Source organism: Miniopterus natalensis, chromosome 12 (assembly GCF_054644295.1).
Source record: "Miniopterus natalensis isolate mMinNat1 chromosome 12, mMinNat1.hap1, whole genome shotgun sequence".
Lineage (NCBI taxonomy): Eukaryota > Metazoa > Chordata > Mammalia > Chiroptera > Miniopteridae > Miniopterus > Miniopterus natalensis.
In genome coordinates, this window is record NC_142092.1 from 70894181 (window position 1) to 70918892 (window position 24712).

General features: G+C 47.3%; 1 protein-coding gene across 1 annotated transcript in view; it reads left to right on the forward strand.

Annotated features, from left to right (window-relative positions):
• Positions 1 to 24712, forward strand: part of DDX31 (DEAD-box helicase 31) — a 62731-nt gene that overhangs the window by 16482 nt on the left and 21537 nt on the right. The window contains exons 11-18 of the mRNA XM_016196593.2: positions 66 to 172; positions 1258 to 1496; positions 2219 to 2395; positions 5614 to 5673; positions 13108 to 13158; positions 14716 to 14855; positions 19093 to 19174; positions 24434 to 24536. Of these exons, the coding sequence (XP_016052079.2) occupies positions 66 to 172; positions 1258 to 1496; positions 2219 to 2395; positions 5614 to 5673; positions 13108 to 13158; positions 14716 to 14855; positions 19093 to 19174; positions 24434 to 24536 (959 nt within the window). The remainder of the gene's footprint in view (positions 1 to 65; positions 173 to 1257; positions 1497 to 2218; positions 2396 to 5613; positions 5674 to 13107; positions 13159 to 14715; positions 14856 to 19092; positions 19175 to 24433; positions 24537 to 24712) is intronic.

Consider the following 24712-nt stretch of genomic DNA (forward strand, 5'->3'; position numbering starts at 1 on the left):
TCTGAAGCCCCTAGTATCACATGCAGTCTTCACATGGATTAACATTTCTTCTTTTGAAACTGCAGAATCTTGGATCTGGGTTTTGAAAAGACTATCACAGTGATACTCAATGCGATTAATGCCGAGTGCCAGGAACGACAGAACGTCCTGCTGTCGGCGACTCTCACGGAAGGTGAGGTGAAGAGATGCTCTGTGCTGAGTGAGGAGGGTGGACACAGCTGCAGGGGCCTGTGTGTGGGCAGCTGTGCTCAGCCTTGGGGCGGGGGAGGCATCTCAGATGACGGCCCAGGGCGAGGGGGCAGGTCCTAGATCCAGGGCCACAAATCAGGACAATGCTGTAGGCGTTCCTCGGGTGGGGACCACGAGGAAGGCCAGCTGCCACCATCTGTGCCTGCACGAGGTTTTTATTGCTGCTGTGACCCAGTGAGAGCAGGGCTCTTGTCCTGACAGTGACGATCTCTCAACCACGTCCATTTTTTAGTGCAATCTCCTGCCTTTCTCCTAAAGAGGTATGGAATGTAAAAACATACATGTTCTTGAAGCTCATTTCTTTTTCATTCTCGTGAGATGGAACTTCTTAGCTGTCTTTTAGCTGTCTTTCATAGATGGGACACTGGGGCTTGGAGAAGTGGCATCACTCCACTAGAATCCCATAGCAGGTCCTGTCTCAGCGACAGGACAGCTTCCTTGCTCTTCCGTCTGCTTCACTAGTTTCACCATCTGTGTTTCATATGCACATACCAGATGCCATCAGTGCGGCTGATCTGCTCAGTGTATTCCAGATAACACAAATTTTGAGAATCCATGGATAAGGGATTCTGTGCTTGAAAGTTTGGGAAAGCCACACATTATCTCCTCTTGGTAATTCATGGTGCCCCATCACACAGTAAAGGTCCCGAGAAGGCCTGTAAAACCTTGTGAAAGAATTCGTGGAACCTTTTTACCTGGGTTTTTATAACTTAATTGACCACAAAACCCTTTTGGGGGGATGGGCAGCAGACACCTGTTAATATCCCCTCCAATGGTTTCCCACAGGTGTGAGCTTAGAAACACTGGTGTGGGTGGGTTGTTGGCTTTGGGAAGAAATCTGTGGGTCTGCCCCACCAGATTGACAGTTGGCAGATCAGTGGTGGCACTTGGTGATACCCATCGGGAATTTCCTTGTTTGTCTGGCTCTGCGGTGTGTCTGGGTGTGCATATGGGACCAGTTCCATGGTGTGTACCTGTTATCTCTTTTGCCTTTTCACTTTTTCCCAGGTGTAACGCGGCTCGCTGACATCAGTTTACATGACCCAGTCAGTATTTCTGTCCTGGACGAGAGCCTTGATGAGTCTTACTCAACGAGCGAGTCCGATTTTGATGACTCTGATTCACAAAGTAGTGATGACGAGCTGGATGGTTTTGCAATTCCAGAGGGTCTCGAGCAGTATGTGGTATTGGTTCCCAGCAAGCTGAGGCTGGTCTGCCTGGCAGCCTTCATCCTGCAGAAGTGCAAGGTAGGACTGGGGGCCAGACTTAGCTCAATCGAGGGGGGAGAGACCTATGTCATTCGTATCAGGCACTGATGGCAATGAGTTGAGACGCGCACACAGTTTTTAGCCTGTTTTTGAAGGTAGACCTAGTAGGTATCCATCAGTCAGTGGTTCTGGGACTGTGTGAAAGATCAGAGGTCAGTGATAGCCATTATGTTCAACTTGAAATCTATCTTAAGTATCTTTCCTGGGATTGATGTTGGGAACATCACAGGGTAGGAATGTGCTGGATGTAAGAGAGAGCTAGGAGCCTGTGCTTGCGTTTTTGAAAGACGCCCAGTATTTGTATATTTATTTGTTAGTTTCATGTGGCACGCTCTCTGGTACATGGGGAAATAGTATGTGGAGGGCTTGGGAATGGAGCCTCAAGATGCGCTGCACGTGCCTGGGCTGGGCAGTGTCGTGTGTGGTGAGGCCCAAGCAAATGAAGAGCAGGGCTGACATACAGCCTCACCCAAAAGCATGTTCTTCTCAGGTGTGGGAATGGGACCAAGGTCATAGCTGTCATTTCCCTTTCCTGCAGTCTGGTACCATGGAGTATCAGTGTTAATTTTGAAAATAACTCAAAGCCGTCTGTCACCTGTTCCCCAGTGGGGGCCGGCCTGACTATGTATTTTAGAGAAATACTTGTTTTAGTGTCACCTAATAAAAACGTGTGGTGGTTTTTCCTCTTTATGTTGATGTAGTTTGAAACAGAGCAGAAGGTGATCGTCTTTTTCTCAAGTTGCGAGCTGGTGGAGTTCCACTACCACCTCTTTCTCCAGACCCTGCTGAGTGGCCCGGGGGCCCCGGCATCAGGGCAGTTACCATCTGGCTGGCCGCTGTTCAGTTTCCTGCGGCTGCATGGCAGCATGGACCAGGAGGTGAGCAAGCCGGGTCTGTCCAACTTGAATGCACCCTCCAGGGTCAGCACTGGCTCCCGCCAGGCTTGGGCAGGCATTGCCTGGGGTGGGCGGCCCACGGGAACTGGAAGCTGTCGCCCTCCCAGGCGGTGTGGGCGAGGAGAGCCTATTGTTCTGCCCCCCTGCTCCTGGAGCTGGGCTCGTCCACCTGAGAGCTCACAGGCCGCTTGGCCTGCATCTATCTCAACCAGCTGTTAAGGCAACGGAGCACCACTAAGTAGCTGGCACCAGGGAAGGGTTTTGCCTTTTTAGTACCCAGTGTGTAATTAGGGCTTGATGTCTTCAAATTAAGAGCATTAATGGAGCTAAATTGTGGCTCCCATATGGTACTGCTGAGCATGACTGCTGTCGTTGTCAACAAGATGCAGCGCTCGCTCTCAACACTTGCAGTTGTGAGAGGGTCTCTGTGTCTCAGCTCTGCCTCGGCTCCGAGGAACGTTTTTGTTTGGGAAGAAGAGTAGAATTCTTTCCTTACTTTAGGTTCTTGCTGCATAACCCAGTCCTCTACCTATGAGTAGACCGTCCACTTAGGGAGTCAGGGCAGAGCGCAGAAGTCACTGTGTTGTGCAAGGAGGGGGACGGATGGGGCCTGAGATCAGGGCCATCTTGTCCTAGAGGTTGGTTACTAGCCAATTAGAAATAAGGAGTGAAGGAAAGCCAGAAATCAGGGTAAGATTGGGCTAGAACCAGCTTTAAAAGTAGTAACATTTTTAGATCCACGAGAGACAGTAAAGGTCATTAAGTCTGTTAACCTTTTTTTTTTTTTTTTTTTAATGATTCAGGAAATGAAGGTTCAGAAAAGTGAATTTCTCAAGGTGACTAAGGGCACAGCTTATTTGTGACAAGATTATATATAATTTCCTTAATATCCCAGCCTTGGTGAATTTTATAAGCTCTTGGTTTTCACCTTCTGTATCTCTGATTCAGTTGAGTTTGTTGATTTCATAATGAGATACCATTTATGTTTTTGGGGTTTTTTGTTTGTTTGGCTTTTTTTAGTTTCCTAATCCTCTAGGTCTGTTTTCACCAGAGGCATCCTGCAGGATAGTCTGGGGGTGACAGAGGAGCTGGATGTGGCCTCACAAGGATCTGGGAATTTAGATAGATCATACAGGAGATTCTGTAGTGAAATTAGTTCAGATTCATTATAATAGGGTGGTAATCTCGGGTGTTGATAGGGGTATTGCCCTGGAGGCAGACTTCTGGTTCTATTCCTGGCTCTATTCTTTAATGGCTGTGTGACTTCAGGAAAGCATTTATTTCTGTGCCTGTTTGCATGTCTCTAAAATGTAGCCAATAATAGTACTTACTTCATGTGGTTGAGACGATTCATTGAGTTAATGCAGATTAAGTGCTTAGCACAGGGCTGGCACATAGTAAGTGTTCAGTAAATGTTAGGGGCAATTATTATTATTTCTTCTTCAGGAATGGTTCAGTTTTTCAGTTTAACAGTTGTTAATATTTTATTTAGGTGGTTTTGTTTATAAAGTAGTCTTCATAGCCTCCCCATGGGATAGAAGAAGATGGGAGTATCTGTATTTAAGGGTAAATACTGAGGTTAAGTGTCTTGCCCAGACTGAGCTAAAACAGCCAATCACATATTCCTGGCTTCTCATCCTGGCCACTGTTCCACATGACCTGTGGTCTCCCTAAATGATTGACACGACCCCAGCCAAGTTATGGGCATCAGGGAGAAGTGACAGTGTGAAGTTGCTGCCTGGTGGCTGTAATGAAAGCTCAGGAGTAGGTTTCCTCCTTCCCCACATCTGGATCTATCATATACAGGTTTTCAGATGTATCTCGGCTTTCAGGAACTGTTCTGATTTGACTACAGTGCATCCATTAAAATGGTCCCTTACGAAGACCATGCAGCAAACTGGACCAACATAGTCTCCTTGGGAGGGCCTGAGCACTGACTCTGGAACAGCTTCCTGGGTGCAAGTGCCGGTCCAGCCCTTTGCTGAGTGTGTGTCCCTTGGGCAAGTTCCTCGGCCCTGGTGCCTCGATTCCTCCTGGAACGGGAGTGATGATAGTACCTGCTTGGAAGGTTGTGGAGATTGGATCAATACAGACGTGTAAAGCATAGGCCAGCGTCTGGTACAAGACATTGCTCAGTGCACACTGTCCTAAGTGAGGTGTTCCGGGGGTCCTGCTTATGTGATGACACATGCATGTGAAAGGACTGCAGTGAGGTTCCCTCAGTGACACGGTGGCTGTGCCAGAGTGGAGGGAGAGACTTCATTTTTTTTCTTTTTTCCAAACTTGTATTATTTTATTTCCCTTTTTGGTTGTTGCTGACAGATGTACATGGCCAGGTCTCAACTGCTTGCAACACTGGCTTTGCAATTCACACGGAAAGCCTTTAAGTGTATACTCCTTTTGGTCCAGCAAGTCTGCCTTTAGGAATTTACCCAAAGGGAATAATTTCACCCACAGGACTTACCTCCAGAGATGTTTACAGAGCGTGTCGCAGTGAGCAATTGGCCACAGCCTCAGTGGCCAGTAGTGGGGCACCAGACTCGTAAATGGTAGCGCACCCATCCCATGGGATACTAACCATGTCTTCACGAGATGCTCATGTCCTATTGATATGTGGTAAGAGTGTGCTATAGTATAAGTAGTATGGGCCATTTTTCAAGAGCTCCTCCTTGGATATGTTTTGCACAGGAAGGGCTGGGGAGGGAACAAGGGGTTACTGGTGGTGGTGGTGGTGTGCTTTGAGCAGCGGGATATTGTGTTTTTTTTCCTTCGACATAAATACAACTTTTCTACAGTTAAAATATATGGAGTTTGTAATTTTTTTAACCTTTTAACAAAATTCCCCTGCAGGAAGGGTGGGTGGTTCTTCATTGCTCTTGCCCCCCTGTAAAAAGTGTGTCCCTGTGGGCTGTCTCTGCTCCTGGGTGGCTGTTCTGGAGGATGTGCCCAGCCTGGTGCTGTCTCAGTCTCACTGACACGTGCTGCCCCCATGCTTTGCTGCTCTGCCAGAGTCCAGTCCTCAACCTATAGGGAGAGTCCTGTTAGATGTGAAGACTCACGGCTTCCTCTTTCTTGGCAAGGCCTCTCTGTTCTGTGCCTTAATACAGGTCCAGCAGAAGGAATTGGGAAGTTATGGGAATCGCAGCCCACCTCACTGGAATCAGTCTCAGAGCTATAAGGCTTTTCCCTTGTTTTTGCAGGAAAGAACAGCAGTGTTCCGTGAATTCGCACATTCCGGCACAGGCATCCTTTTTTGCACGGTATGTATCATTCTGTGCTCCATGTGATGTTTGAACATTTCTGTAATTGGTGGTTGTAATTTTTTTCTCTTGACAATTTGCCTTGTGACCAGCTCCACAGACAGCGGGAATACCAGGGGCCTCTTGGTGTGGCTGGTTCCTTTGCACTTCTGGTTTGTCACCTGACTTTGTCACAGGTAGCCGCTGCCACTGTGCAGAAGACTCAGCGATTTGCTCACTAATAGTGACAGCTGTTGGTCTGAAAATGTGTGAATCTTGGTGATTTTTATCCACCTAAAACTTGTAAATTACAGCTATCGGGAGTAATTAGAGCTGAGAAAGTCTTTCCACAACAAAATCACTCCACACAGGAACGCCTATGTGCTTGGGCAGAGCTTGTCTGCTGTTGTCTAAAACTACCATTTGCCCTGCAGTTTTCAGGCCCGTTCCCTCGGCCTGTCTTTGCCACCCTGGAGGCCGCCGCCTCTGGCACAGTTCTGGTGTTTTTTGTGAATCCTCACCCGCTGATGTTTTTTTCATGGCTTCGTAGAGAGAGTAGAAAGAAAGAAGGGGGAGAGACAGGGGAGAGAGAGAGAAACACTGATGTGAGAGAGACACATCAATTGGTTGCCTCCCACACACGCCCGACGGAGATTGAACCTGCAGCCCAGGTACATGTCCTTGACCAGGAATTAAACCCGTGACCCTTTGGTATGCTGTAAGCCGTTCTGACCCCTGAGGCACATGGGCCAGGGCAGCACTGGCCGTTTGAATGCATGTCTTGTGCTTTTTTGAGATGGAAAGTCAAACCTTTGAGGGCCCTTCTCTGGGGATGCACTTCACCATAGCTGTTGTTCACTCTTAAGATTAAAATGCATTCCCTGTTTGTACCATTATGGGTGATGCAGCTTAATCCCCAACTGATGATTCGAGAAATCCCTGTCTGTACAACAATGGAATTGCACTATGACTAGAGTAACCCGGTGATCACATGCTATGCAGAAACAGACGTTTAGCTCTTTGAACGCCTGCTAGGCCTCTTTAATGCATTTACTTTTTAAGGAATGCCTGCTCTGTATTCAGTTTTAAAGGCCTAAACGGTTGTTTTCTTCCTAAATTTAGAGCGTATGGCCAATACGCCAGTCTTCTCCCAGTGTCCTCTTGTCCTTACTCTGGTGAAGGGCTGGAGAAGGGCTGGTGGGGCTCCTCTCTCTCATTCTGAGCCACGACACAAGCACAGCCTCCTGGTTCAGATAAGTTCTTCATTCACTCTTGTATTCCTTCTACTGCTGCCGTATTTGTTTGCTTTAGCCTGATGCTTCTGGCGTCTGAGACTGGGGAGTATGAGACACGTTGTAATAGATCATGCCTGGGTGGGGGAGATATTGTCACTCTGCCTCCTTTTAGGCAGCCTGTTGCTTGCCAGGTTCTCTGAACGCTCTCCAGGAGCCTCCTTAGTGTTAATGAGGAACGTGGGCCACGTCGGGACAGGCAGATGGGGAGCTGCTGCTTCGGATAAAGAGGAGTGGTGGTAACTGTTGCGTGGGGATTTCTCCCCCTTTATCCCATACCTTTGCCATTTTGGTTTATCACCCCAGGGTCCTTTAACAAAGCCAGCAGACTGCATGTGTGACAATGTGAGAATTGTGTCACCACACAAGAGCTCACAATTACGCTGTTTCCTTTACTGCCTGAAAATCCCTCCCTGCACCCCACCTTCCTCCCTGCTCTATTCTGTTATGAGGAACAGTCAAGAGTGTGTGTGTGTGTGTGTGTGTCTGTGTGTGTCATCTTGATTGTAAACATCTGAAAACAAGGATCTTTTCATTTCTTGCACCAAATTTCTTAGGACCTGGTACCTGGCTTTGTACACTGGGTTCTCAGTAAACAAGTGACCATGGTGACATGAGTCCAGGCCAAGGGAGGAGGGTAGGAGAGACCAATTTGTGAAAGCAAGTCTTGACACATTTGAAGTGTAATTTGTGTCCCCTAGAAAAGTAGATTTAAGAAGCCAAGTTAGGAGGGGAGCGGTGATTAGCAGGAAGAAGTCATTTGAAAGTTCAGAGCCCACTTTCCCAAGTGGATTTAATTAATCATAGGATTCAGAGGTAAGACACTGAGTTGTCTACAAAATATTTCCTCCGGGTTATGGTGAAGAGCACACCCTAAGCCAAAGGAAGGGAGTGTGGCTTTAATACGTTGTTACATTGATGAAAAGAAATGCCATTGAGAGCCTGGAAAGTGGAATGTCCCAGCTTCCTCTCGCTTTAAGGCTGACTCTGGTGCTTCCTGGTTGTCCCTGGGTAACCAGAGCATGGTGACCTGCCCCAGCAATCGGAGCACTTGCAGCTGCACCTGGGTCTGTGGCTGGTTGTCTTGGACTAGCGGCTGTCCAGCACCTGTGTTCTTCAGACAGTACCTAAGTCACGTCACCTGTGTTGCTTTCCTCTGCCTCCTTTTTTTTTTTATTCTTTGCTTGAAGTACTGTTATGTCTGTGGTTCTTAATTTCCTCTCCTCCTGGGGAATTTCCACTGTGCCAGGAGGCTCAGAGACAAAGGAGTGAGGCCACAAGAGTCACAAGAATGTCAGCTAACAACCCAAACTAAATGTAGGCTTTCTCAGTTTTCTAGGGGGCTTGTTTTTTAGGTAAAGTTTCTCCTTTCCACTTTATTTCATTATGTTAATGGCAAGATCATTGGGAGATTGTTGGCTGTTGACTCAGTTACGCTAACTCATGTTGCCAGTTTTTTGGCTGCTCCAGCCAAGATCTTGCGCCTCTGACAGCTTCTGCACTCTCTCCTTCCTCCTCTGTTTACGCAGCCCAATCTGTCACCCGGACAACGGGGGCCTGTACCCTGCTGATGGCTTTCCACACACGGCAATAATGACTTTTGGCAGGCCGGGAAGGCGGCAGAGGCGAATTCGCTTCGTCCCTTCCTCAGAGAGCCGCAGGCCCCCTCTCCCTGTTAGTAAAAGCACTTTGTGAGGTTCTTGGGTAAATAAATGAGTCATTTTAATCCAACTGACAGGCTGGCACCTGAGCAAGCTGCCTTCCATCTGTACTCCTCGGTCTCATGGAGGCGGCCAATTGTCAAGCCCGGGGCCTTCACGGCCTTACCACTGAGTGTCTTTCAGAACTGACTTTAGCGGTTCTTCTGCCCTAATTAGGTTGGAGGAGTGCAGTGGGGCTAGATCTAAATTCTCAGGGTGGGCAGAGACTGAGGCCTCTGCTGAGTCCAGCAGGTCAGGTCCTGGTGCCCTGTTGACAGCTCCCAGGAGCAGGGTCCTGCCTCTGGGGTCCTCTCCCCCGTGAGCAGAGGGGAGAGGCATTCACTTCACTGCCTGGTTGCCACCACCCCGGTTCTTTTTTTCAATTCTCACCCGAGGATGTTTTTTCCGTTGCTTTTCGGAGAGAGTGGAAAGGAAAGGGGGAGAGCGACATCAATATGAGAGAGACACATTGGTTGCCTCCTGCACACGCCCCGCCTGGGGCCAAGCCTGCAACTGAGGGTTGTGCCCTTGGCCCGAATCGAACCTGGGACCCCTTGTCCAAGCCTCTAACTATTGGGCCACATCAGCCAGGGCACTATCCCAGTTTTTTACCAGAAAGCGCAATACTTAGATTTGTATTTCGCAGTGTTTATATACATGGTTGCATTTGATCGTCACAATAACCTCAGGAGATAAATAGGGTAGGTCTTATAGCCATTTTTAGGTGTGTAAACTGAGGCTTGGAACTGAGTTGACTCCCCCAGATCTTATGGGTCCAGAAGGGCTACTGGAGTCCAGTCCTCTCTCTTCCTAGACCAAGAAGATTAGTCTCTATGGACACTTAGGCTCAGAAGGGAAAGACGTACTTAAAGAAATAGCTGGAGTGAGTGACTTAGCTCACTGTGGTTGGCTGTCAGTGAGGCCTCCCCACCCCAACACAGGAAGTGGCACACAGGTTGTCATGAGCTAGGCCACCCAGGTGGGAGGCAGAACCTTGAAAAGTCAGAGAGAGAGGCTGGGGGCACTTCTAATTCAGCGCTTCAGCGCATTTATACTCGAGGAGTTTCGTGAATGTCAGATGCTATATTAGAGTTTTTTGGTTGAACCTACTAAACTGATGAGCATTACATTTTCTGCAAAGCCTGTGTGTCTGTACAACTTGTGCAGCCCATTGTCTGCATGAATCTCCCACTGCAGAGCACATCAATAACATAAATAATTTCTTAAGAGCTTAGCATACTGGAGAAGCCATTGGTTTTTCTGAAGACTTGAGCCGTGGTTAGTGCAGAAAGCAGTTCCAATCCCCTCTCGCTAGAACTGAAGAGTATTCTCAAAGGCATTGCTTGGGACAGCAGCCTTCAGCTTCCAGGGCACGTGGCAGCTGTAGGAAAATACCTTGTGGGTGCTCTACACTTTTAGTACATTAAACTTCTGTCTAACACTTCATGAAGGCAGCCTGGCCACTGGAAGGAGACCAGCCCATCCCAGGTGTCACCAGTGAAGGCTGACAAAGCCTGTCCTGCCTCAGTGCTCCTGGGTGAGTTGGATATGGCGGCACGGTGTCTTCCCTCAGTCCCATCTCTGAGCCTGGGGGATATAGGGAACGATTGTTTTAATGTACTTCTTGCAGAAACTTTGCACAGGATTATTATTTTTCAAAAAAAGCTAATTATACCTATGAATCCTTAGTGGTACTTAAGAGTGAGGGGAGAGGGAGGAGGGCTGTTCTTGCAGAAGGATGCCAGCTCTCAAGTGGAAGGAAGGAAGGAATGCTAGACAGGAAGTCATGCCTCACAGCCATCAGCGTAACAGTTAAGACAGACAAGCAGAACCAACAGATGCTGAAACCACTGGGCAGAAGGATTTAGGAAACAGTTTCCAAGTTTCACCCCCCAGTTTACTTACTAATTACAAAGTGAAAGGCACCTTCCGATGGAGAGAGCTGGTGGGTGCGCCGGGAAGTACACACCGCCCTAATGTCATCTGCAGTACAGTTGGAGAAATGTGAGTCTGGGCTATTAGGAAATGACGCAACATTGAACTCCTCAGGGGTGATACAGTGTTGTGGTTGTGTAGGAGGATGTGCTTTTACTTAGGAGATGCGCACTAAAGTATTTAGGGGTCAAGTGTCATGATGTTTCCAGTGTACTTTAGGTGGTTCAGAAAAGCGTGGTTGGAGAGAGGAAAAGAGGAAGCAGACGTCCCAACGATCAGCATCAGTGAATCCAGGTGAAGGCAGATAAGTGGTCACTCTACTACTCTCCCAATTTTTCTGTAGGTTACATTTTTCTAAATAAAAATTCGGGGGGAAATATTCATTGTTAAAAGGAAAACAAAACAACCAGAAAAAAATGGAAGGAGAAAAGTAAAAGTCACCTAGTCCTCTGCCTGGAAATAACTCAGTGGCAGTGTGGCGACCCTTCCGGTGTTGGCTCTCAGTTTATCTGCAAGACACCTGTCCATCCCCCCACCTGAGTAATGTTTCGTTTAGATTTGGGTTTTTCACCTCCTTTTTTTCCTTGAATTTTTTGGTGGAAGAAACTAGACTGTTTGTCCCATTCTGGATTTGCCTAACTGTGTCCTCGTGATGGTGTTTCATTGCCCCTCTTTCCCCCTATTTCCTATAAGCTGGTAGTTGGGTCTACACCCCTAATTAGGCCCAGGTTTGAGGGGTTTGTTTTGGTGAGAATAGGTCATACTTTGCACTGCCTATTGCAGGACAGCCGATCATCTTTTTAGTTTTCAGACATTGACATCGTCTCAGAGCCAAAATTAAAAAGGCCCATTGGAGGAGGTCTAGCTTCCATCCTTTCCCTCCCCCATCTCTTCCTGTCCAAGTAACTGTTTTTATATAAACTTTGGGGGGTTTTCCCTTTATTATTTCTTTTAGAAATAAGGGCAAGTATATTATCCTCGTTTCTTACACAAAAGTGCTATACACACTTGAAATATATCCTAGAGAGTCTCCATGTCAGTCCATAGGAATCGTCACTTTCATGGCTGTGGGGCGGGTGTCTTCATGTGAGATCCACTGTCTCCTGCTGAACGTGGGTGTTTTTTACCAGTCCTGCAGTCACAAACTGCTTACACGAATAGCTTTGTGTGTGAATCAGTTTGTATTTTTGCCAGTGTATCCTCAGGATGGAATTCAAGAAGTAAGATTGCTCTGGGTCAAAGGGCAAATACAAAGCACTTTTGCTGGATGGTACCGAATTCCCCACTATAGAGGTGTGTACTATTTTGCATTCCTACAACGGCGCATGGAAGGTACCATGCCTTCTCTGGTGTCAGAGCAGTGTAATGTTATATGGCCTTGGAACAATAGTTGTTTTGAAGATCCGTCAAGATAACGCAGGTAAAATGCTCCACACAGTGTCTGATGTGCAGTAAGTGCCCGGATAGTGTGGACTGGGGGTATTCTTGTTACTACTGTTAGCTTGAAGATGAATGCCAAGTGCAGATTTATTGCTGAAGACTGTAAGATTCCCATGTTCTCGTCTCTGACAGGATGGCCAGTGAGCAGAATCTTTGCTCTTTAGGTGGTGACCAGCCAAAAAGAAAAATGAAATTTCCATTGTTTTATTTATTTAAATTTTTAAATCCTCACCTGAGGATATTTTTTCCATTGCTTTTTTTGGAGGGTGGTGGTAGGGGGAGAGAGAGAGAAACATCAGTGTGAGAGAGACAAATCGATCAGCTGCCTCCCCACACGTGCCCCCACTGGATTGGGGAACAAGCCTGCAACCAGGGTATGTGCCCTTGCCCGGAATCGAGCCCAGGACCCTTCAGTCCATAGGCTGATGCTCTAACCCCTGAGCCAAACTGGCAAGGGTAAACTCTCCATTGCTTTTATAGTTTCGCCTGTCTGGTTGTCTTTGGCCTGCGTTCTGATTTAGCTGTCAGAGAGGCAAGGCATCACTTGATCCTTGCTGCTCTGAGTCTGGTAAGCAAAGGCACAATAAATACTTTGCAGCCACCTCCACGAGGGAGTGCCTGGGGTGATCTTCCAGGAGCCCACCTCAACACTAGGTCGATCGCTTTGCTGATGGGTGCAGGATGGGGGTAATAACCCACAAATGCATTTGTCATAGGGTGGTTTACAGATAAAATGTAAAAGTACTGAGACACTGGATGTTTTCAGAATTCCTCCAAGGCACAACTGAGAACGACTTGTGAAAGATCTGGGCTGCCCTGTGGGTAACGATCTTGTGGGGAAGTGGTTGTGACCGCCTCACCCGTGGGTTCCGGAGCACTTCCCCTAGTCGGAACTTTGAACCACAAATGGACTGGGTGGCTTCCTGAGGCTGTCTGCAGACTGTGTGTGTGTGTGTGTGTGTGTGTGTGTGTGTGTGTGTGTGTGTGTGTGTGAGCGAGCCCTCGTTTGCATGAGATCATCAACGGATCTGTGACCTCGGAATGGTTCAGAAACTTGGTCCTAAGCCATATTCTCTTCTGTTTTGAAGGATGTTGCGGCTCGGGGCTTAGATCTCCCTCAAGTCACATGGATTGTTCAGGTAATTTTTTAGTTGTTAATGTGTGAGCTCGAGGCAGGAATATATGATCATGAGTAGATGCGTTGGCTCTAAGTAGAATAATTATTACCCTCCTGGGTGTTGCCCTGGTAACCAGGCAGCAGCCGGCCTTGTCTGCACAATTCTCCTGACAGCTTTCCTTAACTCAGCCCACCTAACTGCGGCAGCACAACAGCCAGACTGCAATCACAGGAGGAGGGGGCCAGCTCCCTGGCTCTCAGACTAATGCATGTCACACACAAAGTTTCAGCAATCTGAAAATAACAGGAATTACCCAGGCCCCTGGGAGGCCTCATTGTGTCCAGGAGGAGATGGCTCAGCTCTCCTGAGAGCCGTGTCCTGTACATTGACCTGCAGGGGGCAATTAAGTCCATGAGAGCATCTTATACAGACCGCTAGCCGTAGACACTTTGCCAGAGGGTACAGGTGTTAGTGCTAGAGCCTGGTGGCTTTAGTTTTGTTTTTTCTTTTCGTTAGCGTGCAGAATGGTATTTTTAAGCCTTCCGAGTGCGGGCCAGGGGACAGATGCCTTGTTTTCGTGAGTCATGGTTTATTCACATTCTAGTGCAGCCGCATGCCTATCGCTGGCTGGGAAATCTGCTCTGCGCACCGCAGGTGACCACTTTGCGACTAGAATCAGTGTCGTCTTTCCTGCTGGCACAGAGCGAGTTAAAGAGGAGGAGGCAAGGGCAATTTGTGTGGGAGGCTAGGCGCAGAGTCGATCATCTGGAGCTTTGTATTCTGAGTACTATTGGGCCTAGTGTGCCTGGCTTCCAGTGTATTGTAATCACTTTTGCCCTCTGATCTTTCATTCATGTAGCAGCGGAGGGATAAAGGAAGAACGAATACCTGGTCAATTAGTTATGATGGCGAAGTTCTTGCCTTAGACAACATCTAAGGCTGTGGATGATTATTCTGCTGAGTTATAGAATTGCCCTTTCCCTGATTCAGGAATGCTGTCCGTGGGAGCAAGAGCATGTCCCTATGGGAAGGCAGCTCTGCTGGGACAGAGGGAGCTGCAGCCAGGAGGTGGGGACCAGCTCCTGGTGACCCAGCCACAGAGCTGACTTCTGGTCAGGGTATTCAGCCCCTTGCTCCTTACCCTGTCCAGTGTCCTCTGTGGCCTCACCCCCACTGCTTGTCTGTCAGGGAAGTAGGCCAAAGTCATGTGGTCATCTGCAGAAGTTTGCCCCCACCTGCCTACGTTTTCACCTTGCATAGTCACCTCAGTGAAAAGATGCAAACAGGAAATTGAAGAGACCTGTGGAGAGGTAAAATTAGAAATGAGATATTGGGATGAGACGACATCTCGTTTATCTCACACTTGGCCACTGTTCACGTTTGCGTGTCAGAGCCTTGTTATTTCCAATGAAGCAGGAGTTTCAGGGTTGAGTGACTTCTCCTTGTGATTGTGTTAGGGTAACCATAGCACCAGGATTTAATTCCTGGGATACCTGGAGGCAGGTGAGGGGTATTGCACTTCCAATTAACGGCAGCCCCTTGATCTGTGAATGCCTCCGTTTCTGTTACCCCTTTTAGTACAACGCTCCATCTTCACCCGAAGAATACATCCACCGGGTTGGGAGAACCGCCCGCATCGGCTGCCGCGGGAGCAGCCTGCTCTTCCTGGTTCCTTCGGAGGCAGAATATGTCAGCTCGCTGGCTTCTCACAAAATCAAGTGAGTCAGAAACCTGAACGGGCTTCGGCTGATCTCACCTAATTAACTTTCTGTCGCTTCTTATAGTGGCTGGGCCTTGTAAGCTGACGAAGAGCCATTAACCCTTGTGATCCCTAAATGAGTCCCAGAATAGCCAGTGGCAACAACTAAAACCCTTAATGCCATCAGCACATGACAGCTTTCATTGCAGTGCGAGACTAAGTCATAGGGCGATCTGTCGCACTCCGTGTTGCTTGCACAGGGGCCCGTTTCGTTTCTCTCATAGCCAGATTCATGAAGATCTTTCCTAGTCACAATTTTTATTTCTTGCAATTAATGTTTTGTTCCTTTAAAGTTGGTTTATTTTTGAAAAATATAATACTTTTTACTCATCACACAACTCCCCTTCCCTCCAGAAAGCAAACCCAGGAGAAAGTGATTGGGGTTTGCGCACACCCACAGGCGGCTTCAGCCAGCTGTCACCTTGTCAGCCTGGTCAGGTGCCGATGCCTCCCGATCCCGTGTAAAGCCCCCAGTTCTGGCCCTTGTCACGGCACAGAGGACTAAGTAGCATGGAAGCTGAGTCAGGGGCTTCCATCAGACTCCCGACCTCACTTAGGAAAGACAAAGGAAGCGAATAACAGTGAGAGCAGCTCTCCAGGGGTCGTTCCAACGTGAGCAGAGAGAATTCACGGTAGCCCCAGAAATGTATTGTTGTCCTATTTCCCACAAAATCTCTGGCCCTGACATAACAAGATCTCCTAGCAGGCTTCTGCAGGCATGCTGTTTTTCACCCTAGCCCACGTTCCAGAACTTCTGCTCGGACATAGCACAGCTGTGCACAAAGGGTCCTGGAGGCCCCGGAAGAGCTGTGTCTGCTGGTGGTTGCTTGGGTGCCCTGAGAGCTCACGCTGTAACACCAGCCGCAACTGGGCTGTGCAGCTGAGCGTGGGGTCTCACTTCCTGGTGCTTCCCTTTGCCCTGGCCTGTGCTCTCTGTAAAGCATCAGGCTCTCCCCTGGGAAATCATTGCAGCCCACATGGGAACCTGCTGTGGGCGACTGAGTGCAGACCACCCAGTGGGAGAGAGGGATGTGTATGGCCGTGCCCACCAGTACCTGCCGGGTTCTGCTCTCACCGTGCTCAGCTCTCTTTTAGGGCTGCTGGTGTGAACTTTCATGGACTGTGGCTTATTCAGGAAATGTGCCTGACCTCCTTAATACAGTTTTTCAGTTGAGAGGGTGTTTTTATTTGTTTCAGGAAGATGTGCATATTTTATCTTGCTTAATAGAGAAATGTCATGTGGACCAATCATTTGTCACTGAGAGCTTAATCGTAGACTTGCGGAGGAAGTTCAGAAGGATAAGACAAGGAAATACTAAGAGGAAGAGAGTTTAGTCTTTTGTGGAGAGAAAATACCAGCTGGTGTAAGGACATTCATTTAAGGGGAAAGAGTCCTGTAGGGTCCAACCTCGCTGGTTTCTGCCCCAAAAAGCCACTTATGGAAGTGCTTTTTCCTGGAGCACAGACTGCTTCCTGGGCTAGTGGGAACGACCTCGGTAACTTTCAGACCTGAGTTCTGGTCTATAGCCCAGCGCTCTGCTTCTGGTCTGTTTGAGGTAGGCTGTATTGTATGTTGAATATCTAAGTATAGACTGTTCTTTGACTTAATACAAATAAATCTTCTAAGAACTAACGGCAGAATGCACTGTGGAAAGAAGCAGACTTGAACATTTTATGAATCCAAAAGGTATTCCTAAATGTTTATTTTTTTAAAAGTTTAATGTATTGATTTTAGAGAGAGGAGGAGAGAGAGACAGAGAACTATCGATTTATTGCTCCACTTATTTGTGCATCATTGGTTGCTGCTTGTATGTGCCCTGACCAGGGATCAAACCCCCAACCTTGGAGTATCTGAACAACACTAACCAACTGAACTACCTGGCCAGGTTGGAACTCCTAAATGTTCTTTAAAAATTAAAAAGGAGAAAGAATATATGTATATTTTGTGCCAAGAATCTGAGAGCCAGGCAGCGGGATGCTGGGATGGCTGATGAATTACAGGAAAGATTCGGGACAGCAGCAAGGGCCCTCACACTCCTTGCTGCCTGCCTCACACTCTGCACCATGCAACTTGCCCTGACAATTCGATTTAGCAGACGGGGCAAGAGACAGGTGCCGTGGGCCGCTTCCGCCCCTGTCTGAATGCTCAGGACTATTTCTACATCCTTTTGACTTCTTTGTATTTGCCAGCTCCTTCAGTTTCCCTACTTCTCCTTTAAATGTGTTTCTAATGAAAGTCATCATTGGTTTATTAAAATGTAAATACTTCATCAGAATGCGTGTTTCTTAGATCAGGCATGAGACAGTTCCCTGAATTTATTTATTTATCTGCTTCTTTTCTTAGTAAGGTGGGCAGTTCAGATCTGTTGCTAGAAACATAAGTAAGCAGAGCAGCTTCACTTTGTTCCTCAGAAGGAAAGGTTTCTGAGACCAGGAGGAAGGCCCTTTCAAACTGGAAGTCACTCTGGTGCATACTCAGCCCTGTTCGCAGAGGGCCAGTGGTCCCCCGCCTTGTGATGCGGACACACTGCAGAGCAGCAGGCCTGGCAGGAATGTCAGCATTGCCGTGCACTGGAAAAGCTGGCTTTTCTGTGGCATATTTAGTTCTTTGTATCCCTGACTGAAGGGCATTCTTGGCTCTTCTTTCTCCCTGTTTGAGATTTGACCCCATGTTCTCATGTTTCTTTTAATTTCTATTTCTCCTTTATTTTTCCACAAGAAAGAAAGGGATGAATGGAGGCAAGTTGAGTAGACAAAGGGAAAGATGGGATTGGGCTGTGTTTTCACCTCCTTCAGACAACCAGGCATAAATAAGAGGCAAATTCAAAGCCATAACCTTTCTCTCTTGTATGAAAAATAGATTTTCCAAGAAATCATGAGCATTTTCCCCAGCTCCTTCCTCCAATACGTACTACGCCTTCCTGGCTGACTCTCTCTGCTATACAAAGATTTCACATATCCGTGGGGCCTGGAGCTGCAGCAGAGGGGGCTGCAGGCTGGGGCGTGCAGGGAAGCGGTGACACATTTCAGGTAAATAGCTGTCAGAGACATGACATTTTCATTCATGGCTTTGGCAGAGTAACCTTTAGGGGAAAGGGGGAGCGTTGCCTGGTCCCACAGAAGAGATTGCTCTTGGTATGCTAATCTGCCATTACATTTTTGAAAAACAACATACAAGAAAATTATTTATCTTTTTGTGATCTGTTTTTCTCCCCCAGCACTCCCCCTTCCCTTTACTTCCTCCCTGGGATGCGTCGTCAGCCACTCCATTTCCTTTAGTCTCTCACATGTGATGCACGCACTTCCCACGCTCTAGTGCTGTGGACTTTACTGCCCGGCAGGTCAGACAGCTCTGTTCGGCTCCTGATGGCTCTGGTCACAACCAAAGCCCAAATTCTGCTTTCAGCCGTTTCTAGATTCATCAGAGAGCACTGGTCCTCACCCTTAGTAATTAAGAGACAAGAGTCATGAAGATCCTTCAGGGTGGATTGGAAGTGGGTTCTGGGGTACAGACACCAGGTGGTGGGCCCCAGTTCACCTTCACTGGCTTATTCCCCCCAACAGTTAAGGATCTTTAGCTTACCTGCCACCGCCATGCCTTTCCTAAGTCCAAAACAGAAGGAACTATCTGAGATGTTTTTATCTCGTCATCTGCTCGTCAGGGTAATACATCAATAACCACACCTACTTACTTAGTATTTGAGGTTTCATAAGAAATAATGACATTTGCCCTGGCCGGGGAGCACATTGGGTTAGAGCATCATCCCAGTACGCCAGGGTGTGGATTTGATCCCCAGTCAGGGCACATGCAAGAATCAGCTGATGAACGCATAAATAAGTGGAGCAGCAAATCGATGTTTCTGTATGTATCTCTCTCTCTTTCTCAAATATTTTTGAAAAAAAGAAATAATGAAAAACAAACACAAAAAAAAGAAATAATGACATGATCCTTATGCAGGAAATTATAAATGCAACCCACTTAATATTCACCCAGGAGGAAGGAACTTGTTGGAAATATTCCCCACCTGCCCCTGTAATATCATGAGGTCCCCTTCCTTCCAGGTTCCTGAAGGGTTAGGAGCATAGTCCCTTTCCTGGGAAGTACTGCTCCTGCTTTATGCCTGGCTTGAGAATAGGCCAGCGTGGATGACTTGAGAGAACGAGAAGTTTATCTTGCTCTGCCCTTTCTTTTACAGCGTTTCTGAGATGAAGATGGATGATATTTTGTCTGTCCTGACAAGGGATGATACTTTTCAAGGGAGACGATGCGGAAACCAGGTGAGTTTTATTATTGTGTTTGCTGCTAACAGATGTGACTCACTTCTCAACTTGGGGTAGTGGAGATTTTGTTACCGACAGTTGTTTCCTGTCAGGTAAAGTGCATATTGGAGAACCAGGAACATTAGATGAGGCCAGATCTGATTGTGTCTTTTCTCTCTGTTGCTTCTGGGTGTGCTTGCTGGTCTCATCCAGTGAATGGACCATGGTCTGTCCTGGAAGTCTGCCAGGCGGCAGCAGGCTTCCCAAAACCAGGCCACTCTAGGCTGGACGCGTCTGCAGGCAGTGTTCCCCGCTCAGCCTGGTGGACCCTCTCCAGATTGTCACCAAGGACAACTGACTAGACTGTGTCCACCCAAGACAGCACGTCTCTTTTCAGAGACACTTAGTTCATCCATTTGTTTAATGTGTGCTGTACACAAAGTAAAGTGTGAGCGTGTGTATGTGTGGTGTTGCTGTTTGTAATTTTGTCTATGAAATATTAAGTTTTTGGATATTTTACATTTATTTTCTTATGCCTGAGGATAGACTGGAAAATCAGAGCCAAATAGACCAAGCTTAAGAATTTCTTTTATCTGTTAGTACGTGTGTTTATTTAGATCAATATCCTCCCCAGAGCAGGGACTTGATTTGATTGGCCCTGACTTAAGTTCTCTTGGTCCAGAGAATACGTAAGGAAAGGGGAGGAAATAGTACAGTGTCTGTCACCTCTCCATGTTCTGGACTCGGGACTATGCGAGGCTCTTCACAGGCTGGGTCCAATTTAATCCACCCACTTTATAGATGAGGAAACTTCAGTCTACAGAGATGAAGGGATATTGATGGGCACACTAGTTATGCATCCTGGGATGTGAGCGCAAGCAATCTAAATTCAAAGCACACAATCTGTACACCAATATGCCTCCCCTGGAGCTGGTTGAGGTGTGCAGAGTGGGCAGGAGCATGGCCTCAGGCTCACTCCTGGTCCCTTCCCGGTGGTGTGGCTTTGAAACTGCCTGGGCCTTCCTTGTCCTCAGTTTCTTCATGTGTAAAGTCGAGATAACGGTAGTGTTCTCTCCTGCAGACACTGCAGGATGGAATAAGAAGTAACCCAGAGCCCAGCACAGGTAGCAAAGGGCATTGTGTTGATATTGCCGCTGTTCTAATTGTTATCATTATTGTCACATCAGTTAGTAGATGTGGAGCTAGAGCCCGCTTGGTGACACATAGCCTTCTGCTGTAGCACCACGAGAGAAATGCCAGCATCTGCCTGCTCCTCAGAAACAGCAGTAGGACCACAGCTGAGACAGGAAGGGTCACTCAGTCCACTCCTTACTGAGACACTCCAGCCCAGCCTTGGTGTCGGTGTCCACCCTGGGTCGTGCTGTGTATCCGTGGGGCCTCCTGAAGGACATTCCTGGAGGAGGAGGAGTGGTGCAGCTGCGGCTCCTCTGCTCCTTAGGAGCAAGCGGACCATTTTCTAACATCTGCCCTCTGGGGCCTTGCAGCCTTGGTTTTCCTCTTAGAGCCTTTGCCTTGGACTGAGGCCAGCTCTGAAGCCTTGCTGGGCCCAGAGGCTGAGGCCCAGGGTCACACACACTAGGGTTTAAGTACTTTCTTCACAGCTTGTGGTTCTGCATTGTGGGCCAGTTAGCCTCTCCCAGCCTCAGTCTTCCCATCTGTAAAATGGGGAGAACCGGAGTGCCTGTCTTGTAGGGTGGTTGGGAGGTTTAAATGAGACGAAGCATAAAGCACTCTGTAAACCCTGCACACCGTGGAAGTTCGTCCTAGGCCCGGGCCCCTGCCTTGATGGCACAGAATGAATAGAGTGTTTTGATATTTTTAAGGTTTGGTGATCTTTGTTTTTAAAGAGAAAAAGTGTTAAACAAGGGTGGGCTTTCAACTACACCAAAACACCCAGTTAACTTAGAAAACTAAGTTAATCATACTGGGTTCTAGGTGTCATGTTGATGAAAATCTCACTCGTTTGACCTCATGTAACTTGAATTAAGAGGATGAACAACTAAACTCAATCAACAATATTACTAATTGTCACAGCCTGAGAGTGTTTTGTGCATGACCCATGTGAGTAGTAGAAGGAATATAGTAGATGCGGGGTCCAGCTTTTAGTTCTGTTTCCTGTAGGAAGTGCAGCAGCTCTCGTGGGCTGCTTTCCTCTGGGGCAGCTCTAAAACACAAGCCAGTGCTGGGCATGTAGGAATAGGCCCAGTGGACGGGCCTTTCCCGCGCACAGCCGGGCGCTTCATTAGATGCCCTCCCCACCCGCTGGGTAAAGCCTGTTGTAAATGTCCCTTTGGCACGTATGTTTTTGGGCTCCTATGAACAGAAAGCAGGCGAGTGAAGCATCTGTAAAATGTATATTTCATATTTAGGTACATAAAATATATATAGCTATGCCTGGGTGTGTGACTGTTCATCCACCTACAAAGAGAATAAATTTGATCTTTCAACTTTACTGGGACGCACTCAGAAGTTTCTAGGGATTTGGGGGGTAAAACTCAGGTTGCCAATAAAGTGATTAAAACAAAATCCTTCCATTTAGTTTTAAAATACTTTAGAAGTTGGCAATATCAAGACATGCTTCCCTCAGAAAAGCCACTCTCCCCCCCACACTGCTACCACTTAAAACTTTTTCCAATGACAATAATTGGTCATAGTTATCATAAACTCCTCTGTTGCCTCTTGATACGTGTGGGATTGTTATCTTAAACACATACACGCATGCAAACATGTTTTCCCTGGAGTTCTTTTGTCCTGTGAAATATGCCTGTAAACTTATCCTAACAAAAAGCTGTTGCTGGTATCTCAAGACACTGAAATTAAAATCCCTAGCCCCTTGCCTCAGTGCCCTTTGATCGTCTGGTCTTTCCAAGACCAGTCCAGTCTTTCAGGCAGGGAGTGCCGAGTGCAGGCTTTGGAAATGTATGTTTCCAACCTGCCTGTGGTCCTCTAGGTGCTGGTTGGCTTCATTAGCCAGTGCTGAATCTGTGTGTCTTTGAGGGTGCGAGAGCCGGTCCTGTGGGGGCTCACGTGCCCGCAGGGGCTTGACCCTCTCTCATTATGGGAGCAGTTTACCTGTCTGGGGCTGAGCTGGTACTGCGTCACTCTGCCCCTGTCTTTGGTTTAAATTTAGACTGTCCTCCCCAGAAGTCAACTAAAAAATGCCTCATTCATTCTCAAGAGGGGCAATTTTAAAATAAAGTATTTCTGGAAACGGGTGAGGGTAGTAAGACACACTTTTTCTCAAGGATATTATATTTTCTGCCATTAACTTTTTCTCCTATTTTCCTGAAGCTGACCTCACTTCAGACGTGTGAACCTAGTTTTAAGGCCTTTTTCTACGTATTCCACCTGTACACACACTTGCATTTTTTATACGTGTATATATGTAATTTTTTTTGGCTGGGAAGAAAAGATGCCTCATTTTGAAACCTAAAGGGGGGAATAAGAAAAGCCCTTTGTAATATATTGCCATATTATCAGTAAATCCCCTGACAGTTGTGTCACAGAAGCAAGTCACCTGTCACTTAAGCTTGAGGTCTCTTTAATTTTCTCCTGGAATTCGCACCAGGCTGTCTTTAATTTGAGGCCTTTATTGGAATTCTGAAACCTCTCTGCCTCCCTGGCTCTCAGATCTATTCTGAGAGCTGTTACAGAATGTATACAATAACCAACAGAGGGATTCGAGAGGGCTGGCGCTCTGTTTATTTAACACTCTAGAGGGATTTTTGTGCTTAGTCGGTCCTGGCTGCCCGGCTTTCAATATCGCTTTGACAGCCATTCTGCCCTTCTCATTAATTTTAAACAGTTAAAACACAGGAAAAAGAGGGAAAAGTTTTCATTATTAAAGTGCTTTACTTTTTAATAACAGAGGATTCTGTCCGCCAGGGGAAAGGGCATCCTCGCTAATTTCACATTCGTATTTTTTAAAAAAACTCGAGGAAGGTGACAGTCGCACTGTGGAGGTGGCTTAACGAAAGGAGGGCAGCACAGAAAGTTTGCATTTCACATCAGTTAAGAGGGTGAAAAAATCCTTGTTAATGACAACAGCAAATGTCCACTTTCGTAACACAGCTCCAGAATGACTTTTCTCTTGACATCTGAGTGGAGCATACCCTTAGGGGGACCGTGTACTGTGAAATCAGCTTGGCTGTCATCAGCCAAACAGGTAGTAGGAATGATTTGACTAAACCAAAAACATTTTCAGGGTGTTCAGTCTCTCTTAATACAGAGATGAATGTCGATTCCCAAGAATGGGGCTTTTTCTTCTCTCCCTTTGTTCTTCCTCTGACAGCTCTCAAGAGTGAGCGACACGGTAGTCAGGGTCAGGCACGGCAGCCAGGCCAGGCGCTGGGCTTCGCTGGTTTTCGTGGTGACTCACGGGGGGGGGGGGGGGGGCAGGAGAGGCTTGATAGCACCATTCAGAGTCAACGTATCAGCCAGATGGGCTGCAGAGCGTGTTCTTTAGCCTCTCAGTTTCACCTTCAAGCATTCATGTTTGTTTTAAGATAGTATAAGGAACAAAAACCACTTGTTTGGGGGAGGTGTGCTATAAAGAATAGAAATCTTTTCTCTGCAGTGGTTAAAGGTTGAAAAGAAAATGCTATTTTATTAACCCGTCCCCTCTGTAGGGTCTTTCAGTGCATACAGGTGTGGCTTCTTATAGGGGATGGTTTGCTGGAACAGCCCATATCTTGATAGGTTCCTGGGAACTCAGCACAGTGGTTCTGGGCTGTAAGAATGAATCTGCACCAGCCTGGGAATGAGGAGACATGCTCTGAAATCCCAGGGTGGGCCGAATTTCAGAGAGCTCACCGTGGGATGCTCGCACAGAGGAATCACTGTGCCCCGTGGATGGGGGCGAGGGAAAGGGGAAAGACTCGGCGCCTAAGTAGGAGATACAAGAGTCATTTGAAAACAGCTTAGTTTCCGTGATGTTTTAAATGCCTGAATTGGACCTGGAAAATTACAAGTGTCTCCAGTGGACTTTCATTTTGAACATGAGTGATAGGAGGCCAGGAAGGAAAGTAAATAAATAAATACGCAGTTCTGATCTGCTTCGTCACAAAGCCATCCTCGTCTTTGCCTGACTTTAACATCTTTAGAGCTCCCTTTTTCCCTAGTAATATTGAAAGGATTACCCTGTAGGCCCTGAGGTGGTTACTGTGTGATTTTACTGTTATTAAATCTATTATAAACTGCTTCATTATTCCTGACTCTGACTCTGTCTCTTTTTTAATCCTTCCGTTACCCTCCCAGGCCGATGGCCCCCAGGAAATCCGAGAGCGAGCCACGGTCTTGCAGACAGTGTTTGAAGATTACGTGCACTCCAGTGAGGAGACTGTCTCCTGGGCAAAAAGAGGTCAGTCGGTTTCTTAGGTGGTTGTGGAGGGCTAGCCCAGCAAAGAGCGTCGTCCTCACCTCCATCCGCACACCCCAGACGGGTGTCTACTCACCAGCAAAAGCCTTCAATCTCCCTAATGCTGCAGGGTTCAGGAGCAGGCACGGAAGGCTTTAACATGATATTAAATGTTAATT